This window comes from Podarcis pityusensis (genome assembly GCF_964106645.2).
Source record: "Podarcis pityusensis genome assembly, chromosome: 8".
NCBI classification, from domain to species: domain Eukaryota; kingdom Metazoa; phylum Chordata; class Lepidosauria; order Squamata; family Lacertidae; genus Podarcis; species Podarcis pityusensis.
The window spans coordinates 78,051,217-78,067,800 of record NC_138033.1 but is presented as its reverse complement, the minus strand read 5'-3'; the positions used below and the strand labels follow the sequence as shown (position 1 = coordinate 78,067,800).

Genomic DNA, 16,584 nt, shown 5'->3' with positions numbered 1-16,584 from the left:
TCCCATGTTGGGAATAATCTAACTGAAGCAGGGAGTTGTGTTCTTGCATCTACAAAGGTCTGCACAGGTGTCACCAGGCCTTGGGTCTCACACAGCAACATTAAGACCTCAATCTCTTTAGAAGTCTTCAGATAAATCATAAGAGCAAGCTTGTGTGTCTGCTGGTCCTCTTGAGACACCACAAAAATGCATTACAATGTCCCACTTGGCTTTTATGTTCCTTATAAAATAAAAATCAGATAATTTTTTCTGACCCTGGGAGAACTCTAGGAGAAAACAAACAGTTAGCTGTCATGACATTGCAAGTGTGTAGGCAGCTGTGAAAACCTCCATCCACAAGTAGATTTTGGTCCAGGGAGTAGGAGACAGGCCATCACCACAGGGCACCCTGCCCCTCCTCTTAGTATTTATGCCCCTGATTATTCTGATATCCATTATTAAATCCCAAGAAGCACACAGTCCCATACAACCTTAAACCAATAAAACAAAATTCATAAAACCATCCCAGAGTCGTACTAAGGAATCAGTTCACTCATATATGCTTGCCGATTATAACTCTGTTTGATAGCTGTGATCCACTTTTGTTTATGGTGGATGGATATTTGAAATGAAATTTCTTTGTGTTTCCAAACTCCTTCCTCCAATTTCATTCTGTTTTCCTTTCAAACCTGGTGCCTGACTCGCTCTGCTTCTAGGTGGAAAATGGTGCAGGACTCGGGGTTCTTCTTCCTAGCTGTATGGCACAGCCTAGTCCCCCCTTGTCACTGTTAGCTGAGGCCAGGCAGGGGACCGCCAAGGGGTGCCTGTTGCTCTCCAGCTTGTCACCTTGAGCATCTCCAACCGCTTGTGCGTCATCCTCCTAGCCTTCGCATGGCCGACTGCAGCCCAAATGGCTGTGCCACTGGGGCATGGCCTGTCTAGCAGCTTGCTTTTTTGCCGCGTGCTGTCTCAATCTGCTTCCCTGTGCTGTGTGTTCTGCCACCTGTAACACTTGTGATTTAATGAATCTGTGTCAGCTGTCACTTGCTCACTCAAACCATTGGAAGTGGGGTGGGGGTGGCTGATGGCTCACAATATTTTTCCCCACCTCATACCTCTCCTTTATCTCTGCCGCTTCTTGGCGTAGCAGCTCACCTGAACCTTCTAGTCACCGCCCTTCTCTCCAATTCAGGTGGCTTCCAAGAAGAAAGAGCGGAAACTCGTGTCGGATGATGACCTCTCTGAGCAGGACCCAGACAATGCCCGATTTTCGGACGATGAAGTCAGTTGTTCTCTGAACATCACGGATGAAATGAAGAGGATGTTTAATCAGCTGTGAGTATTTCAGAGGCTGGGGAATGTCTTGGCATCCTTTTGGCTGTGACCCTTGGAAGGGTCACACACCAAAATATGGCTTCGAGGTAGTTTCTGTTCTTCACTGAGGCAAGTAGGATTTTGTAGCTTTTAATCATGCAAATCAGAGAACTCGCATAGATCTGCTTGTTTTGCATAATTCTGCTTCTGCTGGAAGAACATAAGAGTAACCTTGCTAGAGCAGACCAAGTGCCCATCTATTCCAGCATCCTGCTTCTCTTGTTGGCTAGCCAGGTGCCTTTGGGAAAATCCACAAGCAATACTGAAAGCCAGGAATCCTTGGCCAATTTGTCCCCCAGGAACTGGTAACTAGAGGGCCACTGCTTCCAGAACCTGGAGGTTCCAGATAGCTGTCCTAGCTAATAACTATTGCTAGACCTATCCTCCATGAATATGTCTAATCTTTTAAAGCACAGATGGGGAACCAAGTGCTTTCCAGATGTTGGACTCCAGCTCCCATCAGCCCCAGTCATCATAGAAAGATGGGAGTGGTAGTTCAACCACATCTGGAGGGCATCAGGTTCCCTAGCTCTGTTCTAAATACAGCTAAGATAGAGTCTTCATATCATAGGGAGGGTAACAAGGAGTGCAGGGCACTCAAGCCTGTACGCTGCAAATAGTAGCTTTTCACTCCCTGCCACCTCTTGAGATCTTGGTGGTAATTGCCTACACACTTCCAGTTGTATGCTTTGCAGTCATCATGGCCAGAAACAACTTGGTTTTCAAAAAGAAAATGAAAAGGGTGGGGATCTGTATGCAGAATTTCAGATACCTGAAAATACAGGTATCTGAAATTCTGCATATAGATCCCCTGAGCAAGGCTTGCTGACAAGAGGGCCTGCAGCCTTTTGCTGTAAGTGCAACCCTAATGCAGGGGCATCACAACACACACTTTGGGACAGCCTACATTGCACTGCATGCCTTGCTGTCTAAGCAACACTTCTTATCCAGTGGGAGGGAAGCTTGCTGAAAATGAGCTAGGCAGGATTGGCTAGCTTATACATACCGTTACTGGAATCCATAATGACTTCACCCAGCAGTCCTCTTCTTAAATGCCAATAAAAGATAAGAGTCTTCGTCACTCAGAAATTATGTCCCCAAGTGAAACTCTTGCTTAGTAATCATAATGCTGGTCTTTATGACTGTTTTTATAGAGCCAATGCTTTTAAACACTTTGCCTCTTTCAAGAAGCAGAATTTCCAGGCCATTGTGCATATGCACTCTCCCTCAGAAGGATCTGCAGTTAGCAGCTCTCATTCATGCCATGCGCCTTACGTAGGAGCCCCACCCCTATGGCATGTTTTCGGGACATGGGATTTGTTCCAGCTCCTATTTTGAATGGCATGTGCCAACATCACCTTTTGCTGCGCACCTTTACTCTTAAAATGCTACATGCTTGGACTACGGCAGTGATGGAGTACAACCCCTGCGTCTGCAAGCCCACCCAGGAATCCTGCAGTTTATTTTGACACTCTGCAAGTAATCTTTTGGGTTTAAACACTGTGGACAAGGTTGACAGTTCTGACTATACACTTAATAGGCCAGTCCATTGCATTGTTGGAAGTGAAAAGAAATCCCTTCTAAAACCCCTAAGGAACAACAACTGCATTAGTGCTGTGTCTTTTCGTAAGAGGGTTCAAATTATTCAGATTATACAAATAGCCATGGTTGCAAAATAAATGCAGCTGAAGGCAAGCAGTAGTTTTAAGCTGGGAGGCTTGGCCGATTTTAGAAGCTGGCATGTGCTCCCATGCTGCCTCTTCCAGTCCACTGCCAAGTTTTGAATCCATTCATCATAAGATGAAGTGTTGACCTCGACTTCCTGCTTTATATATGCTCTGCTGGGAAGGAAATGAACTCAGGAGACAAAAATGTCTGCCATTGTGGAGCTCAGCAAAGTAGCCACAAGATTCCTGGAGGATGGGATCAAGCAGTCCCCTCTCAGGCAATTCTTTAAAAGAAGCTAGTGTAAAATCTTTTCAAAGTTTCATCCTGTTAGTTTTTAGCTGAAAATTCAGGCATCACTGCCTTGTGACATTGACTAGATGTAACTTCTCAAGCTTGATTGTGTTCCTTCAGCTAGCCCAAATTGGTCCCATAAAAGGCATCAGTTTTGATGTGAGGTGTTCCCTGGAACTGCCTTAGTAATGTTTGCTTACTTAATGATGAGAGCTGTTGCGTTACTTCATTTGTACGGCATTTAACTGCTTACAGGTCTGTAGTCCAAAGGTCCTTGCAAAGTACCTGCTTTACCTGCAGAAGTCACTACATTCACTTCTTGGCATCCCCAGGTAGAACTGGGTACGGTGCTTGGTACGGTGTAGAACTCCTGCCACCCATCTATTCAGACAATACTGCTCTAAGTGGATCAACAGTCAGACTGTGTATAAAACCACTTCCAATTTAGACATCAGAGCTAAATGAGCTTCTGGGACTCCTTATTTGCTGTGCAGCTCCCACATGCAGCTCTATCCCCTGGAGATTTCAAAATTGGGTGCATAGAATCTGGGGAGGGGGCAGGATTAGTGATGAAACCATCAGGGCCCCCCAGTTTCTAGTTGTTTCTGGTTGTTGTACGTCAGGGGTTGGCAAACTAAGGCCCACAGGCCAGATCAGGCCCAATTGCCTTCAGGATCCGGCCTGTGGACTGTCCGTGGATCGGTGTGGGGATTCTGTTCGTTCGGGTTGCAACATCCCCCCCCCCGTGCCATTCCATTCCCCCCCTCTCCCTCACACACACTGCGGCGGCGCCTCCTCCCTCCCTCCTCCTGGCTTCTCCTCGCCCTGCCTAGAGGAGGAAGGGGGCTGGCTGAGCACCATTTTAAGCAGCCCATCTCCAGAGCAAGCCCTTTTGCGCCACTCATCTTCCCTCTGCTGCTGCCACTGCCCTGGTGCTCCTGTGGGCCAGAGAGCGGAGCGGACGAGCTCACTCTGCCTACCCACGAGAAGCAGCTGCGGCCAGGGAAGTTAATCGCAGCGGCTGTGGGTGGAGGTGGGGGGTGAGGAGGAGGACTACTTGCCCCCCCCCCCCCAGTGCCACTTCTCCAGTCCTCCACAAGGTCTGAGGGACAGTGGACCGGCCTGCGGCTAAAAAATGTTGCCGACCCCTGTTGTACGGCATATGAAACTAAAGCAGCACAGAGCAATGATCATAGGTGGTTAGTGAAACTGCCCATCCTTTCACTGCTTTAAAGCATGACTTTTTAATTACATGTGTACATCCTGGGCATTTCGTATCTTTTGTTAGTGATAGGCAGAAATCCTTTTAATTTGGACACTAGAACCTTTGTGTAAAGCTCTGGACTGTTGTTTTGATGTGCAGCACCACCTGGAGGGGAACAGCTGAACTGTCACACTAAGATTAGCTTGGAATTTCAATTCTGTCTATCCTGCAGCAGAATAAAAGGCAGATGTGGAGCCTTTTTTCAGCAGAGGGCGAGATAGCCACATCAAAATCCTATGCCTTTATGTGTGTGTTCTAGTGCTAATACCGTCTCCTAAGCTTGTTTTGAAGAAGGATTACAAGGATTTTTAATGAAAATATATGTATATATATTTCCCTGTCAGGCGTGAAACCTTCGATTTTGATGATGACTGTGACAGTTTGACGTGGGAGGAGAATGAGGATACTTTGCTCCTCTGGGAAGATTTCACCAACTGTAACCCATCAATCGAGCTCCAGGGAGAGGTGAGTTTTGGATCTGGGCTCTTTGTGAGATGGGTCTCTAGCTTCTTCAGAAGTAAGGTTGTGACTGATTTCTGGAAGGGTTTTAAAAAGTAATGATTTTTTATTATCAACAACATACATCCAAATTTTCAAAAGCCTCCATTGTGTTAGAATTTGGCACATCCTCTCTGCTGGAGAATAAAAATGGCCACTTTTGCAAAGATTGGTTTACTTGCTGCTGTATAATTGACAGGCGATTGTTTTTGATCGGCACCTGAAGTTGTGTTGTTGAGGCTCCTTTGATTGTGCAGGAAAAAACCAACATGGAGTTTAAAGCTTTGTCATGGTATTGGCTACATTTTTATGTTTTCTCCACTCACCTTCAGCTCCCCACCGTCTCAACACACATGTACTGTATTACTTATTCCTTATGGCGTATTTTGTCTAATATTAGCATACATATGTTTTTTATACATTAATTTTCTGGAGTCACATGGCAGTGCTTTTTCATGTGGAGCCTGCTGTTACCGCATGATCCGGTAGCTTGAACCTTCCATCACATGCTCTTCTGCAGGCAGTGGCGGTTTGTAAATGATGTTTGTGACTGGTTGCCAAGCACTCAAGGTCTTGTTAAATGATAATGGTGGTGTTTATAAACAAGAAAATGGGGAGGAGGGGAAGCAACTCTTAACTTATCTCCCTTCAACTATAGTAACATGGGCCTATGAGATCATATAGGACTCAAGAGCGCTGGTTGTGAATTTGAGAATCTTTAATTTTACTATGTTAAATTATCCTTTTATCAACAACTTACAAGTGGCTGACAACTTCTGGAATGTAGCATAAATTTCTTAAACTGATAGGCACTTGGTGATTCTGTAGAAATTGATTTTGATTTGTCCCATATTGGAGAAATAAAGCTGAAGCCGCTTAAACATTGGAGCAAAGTGAGAAGGGACTTCACAGGAAGCTGGTCAAGCTTTGGTATTAAAAATATAGGCTTGTTGTATATCTGATAATATTTTAACAAATTTTTTTAAGCCAACAACAGAGAGTCACAAAGGAAGCAGGCTAGGCACCGTTAACAAAGTCTTACTAGTTTTTAATGAATGGGACTTTGATTTAACTGACATATATCAGAAACACTGAGCTAAAATGAGAGGACGGGAATGATGGAGTGGCCTAGACATCTTTCTCCAAGGGCATCAAGTCAGCTGGTTTGCAAATTCTCTTTTTAGGATGCCTGGTTCAGAAGAGCCTTGAGCTGCTTATTCCATTGGTGCTTGCTGAACTGTTTAGGTAGAGCAACAGAATCCTGCTCCTGTTGCTCAATAAAGTCTGTCGGGAAAAGTTTCTGTGTTTAATGGGTGTGTAATAATAATAATAATAATAATAATAATAATAATTTATTTATACCCCACCCATCTGGCTGGGCTTCCCCAGCCACTTTGGGCGGCTTCCAAAAAAATATTAAAATACTGTAATACATCAAACATTAAAAGCTTCCCTAAACAGGGCTGCCTTCAGATGTCTTCTAAAAGTCTGGTAGTTGTTCTCTTTGACGTCTGGTGGGAGGGCGTTCCACAGGGAGGGCGCCACTACCAAGAAGGCCCTCTGCCTGGTTCCCTATAACTTAGCTTCTCGCAGTGAGGGAACCGCCAGAAGGCCCTCGGTGCTGGACCTCAGTGTCCGGGTAGAACGATGGGGGTGGAGACGCTCCTTCAGATATACTGGACTGAGGCCGTTTAGGGCTTTAACACTTTAAATTGTGCTCGGAAACGTACTGGGAGACGTACTGCTTGGAAACCTTTCTGATGTCCCTTTCTGATGGTGCATTTGAGCCTTGAGTGCCTTGACACTGGGAGAGCTGTGACCTTTCATGGTCAGATTCTCAGTGTACCTCCATTCCTCCCTTTCTCAGTAACATGATAGAGGGTGGTGATGGTGGGAGGTAGGAAGCTTTATCTCCTTGGCTAGAAAGCCACTGCAGCAGCCACATCTCCTCAGCAATCCACCTTATACTGACTGCCAGGAGCGCATGTTAAGTTGTTCCTTTCCATTTTGTGAACTGTGGTGGTGTGCACTGCAAAACGGTGAGAGATTACACCAAAGTGCTACAGTTGCAAAATGTGGCATACGTTTGTGAAGGCGCCTTTCTAGTGAGCTGCAACTGCCAGGGCGATAAAGCAGTTTTAGTGATGGGCTGGAATTAAGTGACAGATTATTTGCATATAACCATGTGCCTGTGTGTTAGAAGTATAGCTATCAGTGGAGTATTACAGAGTTCAGGCCTAGCATGCTGCAGCTCTAAAGGTTTTAAGAGGCTTAAATCCCTTCTAACTGAAAATTACACAACGAAAGGGTAGATTTGCCTTGTAGATCGAGATCGGGAATAAAAGGCTAATTGACTCAGGGAGCTGAGCACAGAGTGCTGCAACTCCCTCTCTCCAGGCCTCTAGCTCCCCAGACGGAGCCAGAACTGAACCATTTTTCTGCACTGCAGGCTTCTGTCTGTAAAGCTCTGCTAGGCTGAATTCTGTCAAGTGGACACTATCTTAGAACAGATGATCTTGAATGTTACCATAATACACTAAATGCATGGAGAAGGTCCTAGGTTCAATCTGGAGCAACTCCAGGTAGGGCCTGTGAGAGATCCTGGCCTGAAATCTTGGAGAGCCACTGCAAGTCATTGTAGACAATACTGAGCTTGATAGATCTACAGTACTGCCTGGCTCTTTGGCTGGTTCTGGGTGACAGAATTCCTTGCTCACCTCTTCCTGATTTTCTTTATTTTATAGCAAGAGGAGAACTTGGGCAACTTGATCCATGAAACAGAATCTTTCTTCAAAACGAGGGACAAAGAATACCAAGAAACGATAGGACAGATTGAGGTAAGGAACGAGGAGCCTAAGAATTGTTTGTCTGTGTGGCCTAGTTGTGTTTAATTAAGAGCAGCAAATGATTAAATCTGATGAGCAGCCACAGGCTGGTCATGGATCAAAATGGTCAGGCTTTTGCCTTATTGCTGAGGGGTAACTTTCAAGGCAGTTACCTTCTCCATCTCTTTTTGCTAATGAGGGCTATGCGTGGTTGAATTGGACATGAGAAGAGAAACAAGGTGGGCAAGGTTTTCTGGGGTGGGCAGAATGACAGAAGGTAATAGGAAATAAAGGTTCTAGTTACAGTTAGGTAGCCGTGTTGGTCTGCTGTAGTCAAAACAAAATAAAAAAATTCCTTCCAGTAGCACCTTAGGGACCAACTAAGTTAGTTATTGGTATGAGCTTTCATGTGCGTGGGGTGCAGCTTGAGAGGGCTTGTGTATGTTATTGGTGAAGAGATACTTCTTTGCCTTGAATCTTTTGGAATTTATGTACCGGTATATCATAAGCTCAGAACTTTGTCAAGAAAAATGAGGAGGTAGCTTATTGCCTCCTTTATAAATAGTGATGCTCACTTCCATTAGCAGCCTTTAGGTTAGCTAGTGGTAATAAATTGACATTCCATCAAAATGGGCAGGGAGGGCACATGGTAGTTCTCATTCTTTGCATGACTTGACTTGGCCCTCTCCTTCTGTGCAGCTTGAGCTTGCCACGGCCAAGAGTGACATGAATCGCCACCTCCATGAGTACATGGAAATGTGCAGCATGAAACGGGGCCTGGATGTGCAAATGGAGACTTGCCGGCGGCTCATTAAAGGCTCTGCTGAAAGGTAACACAGAATCCACACCTGATAACTTTTATTTGCCCAAGTGGGATGGTGATGGAGAGCTTTCGTTCAGAGGTATTGGGAGGGACTCAATAATCTGAAGACTAGCTGTTCTGAGGTGTCTGGTTTCGCTGAAAGTACCAAACACAGCAGGCCCCAAGATGTAACTGTTTACCTTGAAAATCCAGTTTAACAGCAATACTGTTTAAGTACGACAGATACTTCATGGCACCCAGTGGTCCAGAGCACTAGGGTGCTGTCTGCTCCATTTGTCATCTCACTTTTTGCAATGTCTGCGAAGGGTTTTACATGTTGCTATAAAACTGTTGATGCCTGAAATGCAGCAAACATATTGCCCTTTGCATTCTGGGGAGCCAGTACTTCCCTACTTTACATCCATGTAAGTTGAACATGCTTTTGCCGCTGTTTAACATGGAAAGACGGCTTATTAAGAGAATGGACCTAACCACACTCTTCCTCTCTCTCCCCTTTTCTTTGTCAGCAGAAATTCCCCGTCTCCCAGTTCGGTAGCCAGCAGCGACTCAGGAAACACGGATGAAATTCAGGATGAGTTTGACAGAGAAGCAGACGTTGAGCCCATGGTCAGCTGATAAATAACCAGAACGTTCTGGCGCAAGGAGAGAAGAAAAAGAAAACCCAGAAAAAGAAGAGATTTCACAAATGCAGAGAGATCAGAGACTTCAAAGCCCCTAGCCTTGGGGGTGCCAAGGACTTGATCTAGTATTTTTTCCCACCCCATCCAAGGATTTGGTGCTGTAAAAAACATTTATACTGTTCTACAAATGACAGATGTGGAGTTCTGTAAGAAAAAGTATGTGAATATGGTATTTTAATTGTGCCTTTGCCCCAAGCTGAGCCACTTTGAGCTCCACTGGAATATCATAGTGCTTTTTATATAAAAATGATGATTCTAAATAAGCTTCTGGTAGCAGAAGAATGAATTGGTATGGAAGTTTAGCACTGAACTGAAGTGCTAGGCAAATTGGCAGAGCAGGCCCCGTGGCAACTAAGTAGCAAATATCACACCATTGAGCAGCAATGAGGACAAGTGTCTTGCGTGGATTGAAAGTGTCCTCCCCTCCCAATCATAGCCCTTTAATGACACCTGCTCTTGGCTCATGCAGTTAGAAGGGATGTGAATTGTGGCTTGAGAGAATCCTTTCAGAGACCTGCACAACACCTTTTCTGCTGAGGTCCAGAACTCTATTAGAAGCTTGGTGGCAAGGCAAGAATAGCAAAAGTCTGATGGGGTGGGAATAACACTGTTTTTTAATTACTATGCAAAAACAAGCAAGCAAAGCGTTCGCCTTATTTGTATGGAATGTTAGGTCACTGCTGGGCTTCTCTGTCTCCTGTTGGAAAGGAAGCTGAGCATTCACTTTGCACACCTTTACTTGTTTGTGGAGCTTGTTTTGGCCAAGGGAGCTTCCTACTGCTGCATCTGCTCCCAGTGATCCTTTGGTTCCAAACTTTCTTCCTTCCCTCCCTCTTTTCTTCACCCTCCCCCTTCATTTGTACTTTAGCCATCAAATGATTTCCTCTCAAAAAGTTACTGTTGAGGAAGGACTGCATTTTTGTGCTGCTTTCGGAAGCTTGGAGCGTGATAGCTTTCCACACCATCCTCAGAATCAGTGTTAACTAAATTATAGGGTGAGTGGCATTACCTTTCCCAAGACCCCTCAGCAAGGAACACAGCTTTAGATGTCTTGAAGCATGTCAGGTCCTGCACCTGTACAGTGGTACCTCGGGTTAAGTACTTAATTCGTTCCAGAGGTCCGTTCTTAACCTGAAACTGTTCTTAACCTGAAGCACCACTTCAGCTAATGGGGCCTCCTGCTGCCGCCGTGCCGCCGCAGCACGATTTCTGTTCTCATCCTGAAGCAAAGTTCTTAACCCGAGGTACTATTTCTGGGTTAGCGGAGTCTGTAACCTGAAGCATATGTATCCTGAGGTACCACTGTATTTCAGGTAAACTGAAAATAAGTATTACAAGATGTGGTGTTTTTTTTTTTAAGAAAAATCAAGAGTACAGTATTGTATTGTCTGGCACTAAGGTATAACTGTCACATGCTTTGCTTTTCTGAAAAGCAAGTGAGACTAGCCCCCACTCCATCCTTTGGTGGCTTAAACACAAACATCTGATGTTTATTTGCCAGATAGTCAGCTGGGGTCGGTGCCATGAATTAGCATCTTCTTGGTCCAGATCACTTGCTGTTATCCAGAACAAAAGAGTAGCTCTTTGCCAACATGGTATCATTTTATGCTGCCCAGATTTGGAGGCACAATCACCCTTCTGGCAAAGCTGCTGTGGGTGGGTGGGTGTCAGATAGTTATCTCTCCTGCAAAACGCTTCTTAATGACACGAAATGCCTAGAAGAAGAAACCTCTCCCCTCATGCCTACAGATCAACCCCTAGTAAAAGCTGTTGTGTGGCTGATGGGCTCCTTCCCCCTCTGTCTCCGGAGTGCTTTCTTGTCCAATTGGCTGCTGCTTTGGGTTGCTGAAGGTGATGGCTGGTGCCTAGGCAGATGAACACGTCTGTCATGTGAGAGAGACACTCCTGGGTGGGGAAGTATTTGGCTTCAGAAGGGGAGCTTTACTATATTCCCATCCATGCAAAAAAAGGGGGGGAGTGGGAGATGCAATATAAAAAGGGACACTTTGTGTTCGTCCTGATTTGCTGCTTGAAACTCAAGTTTGCTGCTTCTGGTTAGTAGCTTTATGCCCCATTGCTTAGCGGCCCTTAAAAAGCTTGTTTTTGCAACTTTTGGTCAAGCGCTTCATCGCTTTCTCTCTCTGCTTTGGAAAAGGAATCTCATTCCTAAGCCCTTATTCTTTTCACCCCATTTCTATCCAAAGCTGTACCCTTTTCTGACTGTGAGTTTTGCAGCTTTTGGGGGGGGGGTGGAGGGGAGACCAGCAGCCCTGTCCTTTCCAAAGGGTTGGGCCTTGGCACTTTCATAAATAGCATCTCAGGGTCCTGAAGCCAGCACTGAATGTTGGCTCTTTCGCTCTGCAGTTTCTCCAGACACTGGGAGACCCGTCTACCCAATCTGGCAGCTCCTGAGTGCAGGTTGTATGTGTACCTGCTAAACTTCAGTTGCCCAGAAATTGTAGGATTTACTATTTCTGAAACTAAGAATTTGAGCGGTTTTTACTTAAGGCCATCCAACTTCATTGCTGCTAATCTTCTTTGGGGGGAGGGGTGTGTTTTAAACTTTAAGAGCATGTGTCAATGTGTTTGCTTTTAATGGGTGGCATGCTCAAGGTAGAGTGTAGTGGGTAGGCATGGGCGGGGGGAACTGGTTCTTGTATGGTTGTATAAGTGGGTAGGGGGATGAGGTTTCACTGGTCAACATGGAGGGCATCAACAAAATGGTTCATTTTGTAATGACTAGGTGGGTACTCAAGTAAGCAATTATTATTATTTGTATGTGTTAGAGGTAGGTGGGGATTACCTGTGTAAGAATAACGATAGAACAGAATAGTAGTGGTTAAGGTGGTGGTTGGTATCTTTTTTATCATATGCAACCTGAATTTAAGAATTTCTCTTCACATTTTGAATATGAGGTTTTATTATATCTGAGGGAGCATCAGGGTGAGTTCGCGAATGGATCAGTCCCTTAACAGTACAGTTTCCTTCATATTGCATTTCTTTCAGCCAGTGCTGCTGGCTTTAGTAGACAGTGGCACCTCTAGATTTGCATTTAGTCTTGTCCGTCCGTAGCAACCAGATTTAAAGCTTGTCAGGAAAAAAAATGTGAAAATGCTGGACGTGAATTGTAATGACTTCGCCCCCCCCCCTTCTGTAAAGCTGTAAATACTTTATTTTCTATTCTTGAGGCAGTGTCATATTGACACTTTTTAAAAAATTAATTACAATTGGGTGGGAGTGGGGGTGGGAATCTTATTTTCTTGTGGGTTTTTAAGGGATTTTTTAAGCCGGCTAATTTCCTTTACTTGTTAGTGAGAGGATGAAGATCTGTCAAGATTCCTAAGCAAACTAGGTTTGTAAAAAGAAAAGAAAAGGTGAATTCAATAGACGGGCCTTGGGCCTGCTTTATGGATGCATGTTGTTGTTGTTTTAGAAAAAATGTCCAAAGAACAATAATGTTGAATTATTCCCAGTGTTTTATTACTACATCTTGGCTCAGGCAGTGAACAAGTATGCAAAGCTGCTTTGAAGATGAATGCCAAGGACAAAAAGGAAAACCACCCCCTAATGAAATTCAATTAGCTTAAATGTGTACTCTTCAAAGGGGATGCTGTATTTTTAAAGGTGTTAAGTTCAGACATCATAACCGTTGTTTGGCAGCATTTGGGGGAAGCCATGTAACAAACTGCAATAGCTGAAAAACATGCTCACCATCCTTCAGTCAGGACTCTCCAAGGTTTTTGCCTCTCACTAGAGGGAAAACAGAGAGCAAACTTCCTGTCCTGTCAGTCGCTCCACATGCATTATTCAAGAAACAAACCCTTCTAGATTTCCCCATGTGGGAACTGAAATAGAGGTAAGGATGTGGCATTATTATTATTATTATTCAATCTGAATTATTTGTGTGTGTACACAAATGTACACAAACACACACATACACACAAAGAAATGGGTCAAAATCAGTTTTCTGCATAACATGAAGTAACACTCAAATCTCAAGAGGGTTTATCTAATGCTAGTTCTGCATGAAGATAATGGACATGAACTGTTGATTTCAGTGGGTCTACTGAGAGCCAGCGTGGTGTAGTGGTTAAGAGCGGTAGTCTTGTAATCTGGGGAACCGGGTTCGCGTCTCCGCTCCTCCACATGCAGCTGCTGGGTGACCTTGGGCCAGTCACACTTCTCTGAAGTCTCTCAGCCCCACTCACCTCACAGAGTGTTTGTTGTGGGGGAGGAAGGGAAAGGAGAATGTTAGCCGCTTTGAGACTCCTTAAAGGGAGTGAAAGGCGGGATATCAAATCCAAACTCTTCTTCTTCTTCTTCTTCTTCTTCTTCTACTCTGAGTAAAACTGATTTGGCTCCAACCCAAAGGATTCCTGTACTCAGCACCATTCCTGGCTAGCTCACATACTCAAAATGTATCAGAAGGGGAAGGATGGTTGGAGCAAATTTGAATCTGAATGATGGGAACCTGGGGGCTGGGGGGGGGCGCTTTATCCTCTCACCACTTCATTTTTGAGTTGGCCAAGGTCGATGGTGCTCACAAAAAGGATTCAGAGTTTTAGGAAGGTTGTACCTGACTTAGCACTTTGCTACCTATTGCAGCTTGGCTTGGTGGTCAAAAACAGCAAAGTTCAATTTCCCAAATTTTCACAGTAGCAAAAATATAACTAGCTGATTTGCCCAGCCAGTACTCTGCATGGAAGATTAATAATAGCAAAGATGTTGTCTGCCTTTGTTTCCAACAATATCTGCAGCAACAAGCAGATAGTTTCTGGAAGGTGCTTCCACCTGCAAAAATGATTGTATGGATTTCCCTCCAGAGCGCTAGGCATGCTCCTGGTGTATGCAGGAGTCTCTCTGCCTTGTATTGGCTCCTCCATCCCTTCAAACACATTGAGCATAAATTGTTGAGAGAGCCATTCTAGCCTTTGCAACATTCATGTCATGTGTCGGTGCCAGAGTTTCCACAACAGATCACTTGATTGTTGTGTCTCTCTCAGAAGCAGACTAGAAGAGGATGCAGGTTTCAAAACACAGTCATGCTGCTGCAGACTGTTTGCCTGCCTCTATAAAACTTGCTGCTCCGGATGGTCAATAGCACAAACTCAACTTTTCCCTCCTGGTAGGTTTTCAGACCAGTTTTCCAGATAATTCATAGATAATTCAAGCTTCTGTCTGCCAAGCTCTGTGCGTTCATCCTTTGCTGACTCTGACTCTTTGTGAGAGATGTAGAAAAGGAAGGGCCTTGATCCATCTTGGCAGGAGAGCCAAGGCAAGACCACTTTTTAAGCAGCCTGCTTTAAAGATGGCGATTCTCAGCATTTGTGTCTGGTTTGGAGATTTCGGCCATCCTTTGTTATATAGCCTCTCCTGTTCTGAAGAAGTGGAGACACAAAAGTTTGGGTTGGTGTTTTTGCTATTTTCAAAGAGCTTATTAGCATTTCACACCCTTCATAGCTCCAACAGGCTTGTAGGTAACCTGTCATGTGTATAATTAGTTGCAGATAAAAAGCTGTACCAAAGCAGAGGCCTTATTTTTTTCCACCTTAGGCCCCTAAATGACTGACATAGGGGATGTGTTGTGAGAAGGCAGGCGGACTACTAAAAACTTCTGTAAGCTGGTAACTTTTTTGTGAATGTATCTTGCAGAGCTGCTTTTAGAAATCCACAAACTGCACTTTATTAGGCAAAGTAAGTTCTAAAATGGAGGCCCTGTTGATCTTGGCAGGTGGTGTCATAGGAATTGCATGGTGCAAAATAGCTGCTCGGCTGGCTGTCTTGCAGAAACTTAGGTACAAGGGCTTGGGTATTGTCTGTTTGCTGTTGATTTGCTTGTTGGTTTTTTGTTTGCAACTGATGGCTGATGTTCGTCCAGCAAAGGGACCACAAGGCCCCTCTGTCCCCTTGCAAATTCTGAATTTGCACTGTTGCCTAAAAAATAATAATGCAGCAGAGAAGTTTGTGAGTAGTAATGTGGGCATACATTGTTTTATGACTTCCGCTATAAGGAATGTATAAGCTATAAGAAATTTATAACGTCCTCCAAATGCTGGTATCCTGTGGTTTTTTATTTTATTTTTTTAAGGCGGCTCAATTTTGGGGCCAAAAAGGGTAATCTGGATTAACCCCGCTGCCGCCGCCTTTCTCTTTATGACTGAAGTTGCTGAAGTATTTCCTTTCCAACTGCAAAAAACCCTGACTACTTAACGAGTGTGGGATGGGGAAAGAAACTGTTTACTGTGTTGTTGTACATATTGTGCTTTATATTCTGTATATTAGCATTTTAAGGGAGTGGGGATAACCAGATGTAATGTATTTGTGCTCTAATTGGGAGAAAGGTCCAAGGGTTAACCATTTCTTAAGCTTACTCCAGAAGCACATGCCTCCCAGCCCCCATCAAAGTGGGATTTCCCTGTTCCTCATCTGTAGCACAGTCTCACATGAGCCTGTGTTTATTGATGGTTCAGAAACTTTCATTTTGGTTAGGGCACCCAAAAATTGTGTGAGCATCCTGGCACTTCCATGCTCCAAGCGGATTGTTGCCATGCATTCATGAGTGCCAAAAAGCTCCCACCTTACACATCCAATCTGATGTCCCAAAGCACTGTGGGGACTTTTCCTCTTTTGGAAAAGGAAGCACACCCACGAATCCCGTCCATCTCTGCTTGAACTGCCCTGTGCTGCTGGTCCTGCTTCTAGGAGAGGAGCTCTGAAACATGGTTCATCCTTCATTTCTCAAGTTCTTTCTAGCAAATGTTTTGGTTTTGAATAATCTCTCTCCTCCCCTTCCCTTTCTTTCACATACCAAACGGGCTTCTCTGTGAATCAGGGATGTACCTGAAGCTTGTTGGTGGGGAAAACGGGTTCTGGTAATTCTTTGTTTAAAAGGAAAAAAAACCCTTACAATAAACGCCAAACTTCCTGGTTATTGAAAGTTTCGTGTGTGTCTATCTTTTTCTGCGGGGCTGGGCAGCACAGCAATGGTGGGCGGAGCCAGTAGCAGAATGGGTGGGGCAGTGGATGTGACTACCCCCTTTTGTTACATTTCATCCAGGCAGAAATCAGGTTTGCATGTCCCTCTCATACACACACCCTCCTTTTTCCAGGCAAAAGCTCTCAGGTAAAGGTAAAAAGGTAAAGGGACCCCTGACCATTTGGTCCAGTCGTGGCCAACTCTGG

At 44.5% G+C, this 16,584-nt stretch overlaps 1 protein-coding gene and 1 long non-coding RNA gene across 3 annotated transcripts in view; both read left to right on the top strand.

The window, feature by feature from the left end:
• LOC308483815 overlaps window positions 1-16,339 on the top strand; it is a 191,322-nt gene extending 174,983 nt beyond the window's left edge. The window contains exon 2 of the long non-coding RNA XR_013989806.1: window positions 10,699-16,339. This is a non-coding gene — a long non-coding RNA (uncharacterized lncRNA). The remainder of the gene's footprint in view (window positions 1-10,698) is intronic.
• Window positions 1-16,339, top strand: part of LOC308483765 (intermediate filament family orphan 2) — a 45,003-nt gene extending 28,664 nt beyond the window's left edge. The window contains exons 5-9 of one of the 2 annotated variants that reach the window (XM_081017970.1): window positions 1,172-1,314; window positions 4,921-5,041; window positions 7,819-7,911; window positions 8,599-8,729; window positions 9,229-16,339. In XM_081017970.1, the coding sequence (XP_080874096.1) occupies window positions 1,172-1,314; window positions 4,921-5,041; window positions 7,819-7,911; window positions 8,599-8,729; window positions 9,229-9,337 (597 nt within the window). In that variant the 3' untranslated portion in view covers window positions 9,338-16,339. The remainder of the gene's footprint in view (window positions 1-1,171; window positions 1,315-4,920; window positions 5,042-7,818; window positions 7,912-8,598; window positions 8,730-9,228) is intronic. The other variant, XM_081017971.1, reaches the window with a different exon arrangement.
• Window positions 16,340-16,584: the final 245 nt, after the last annotated feature.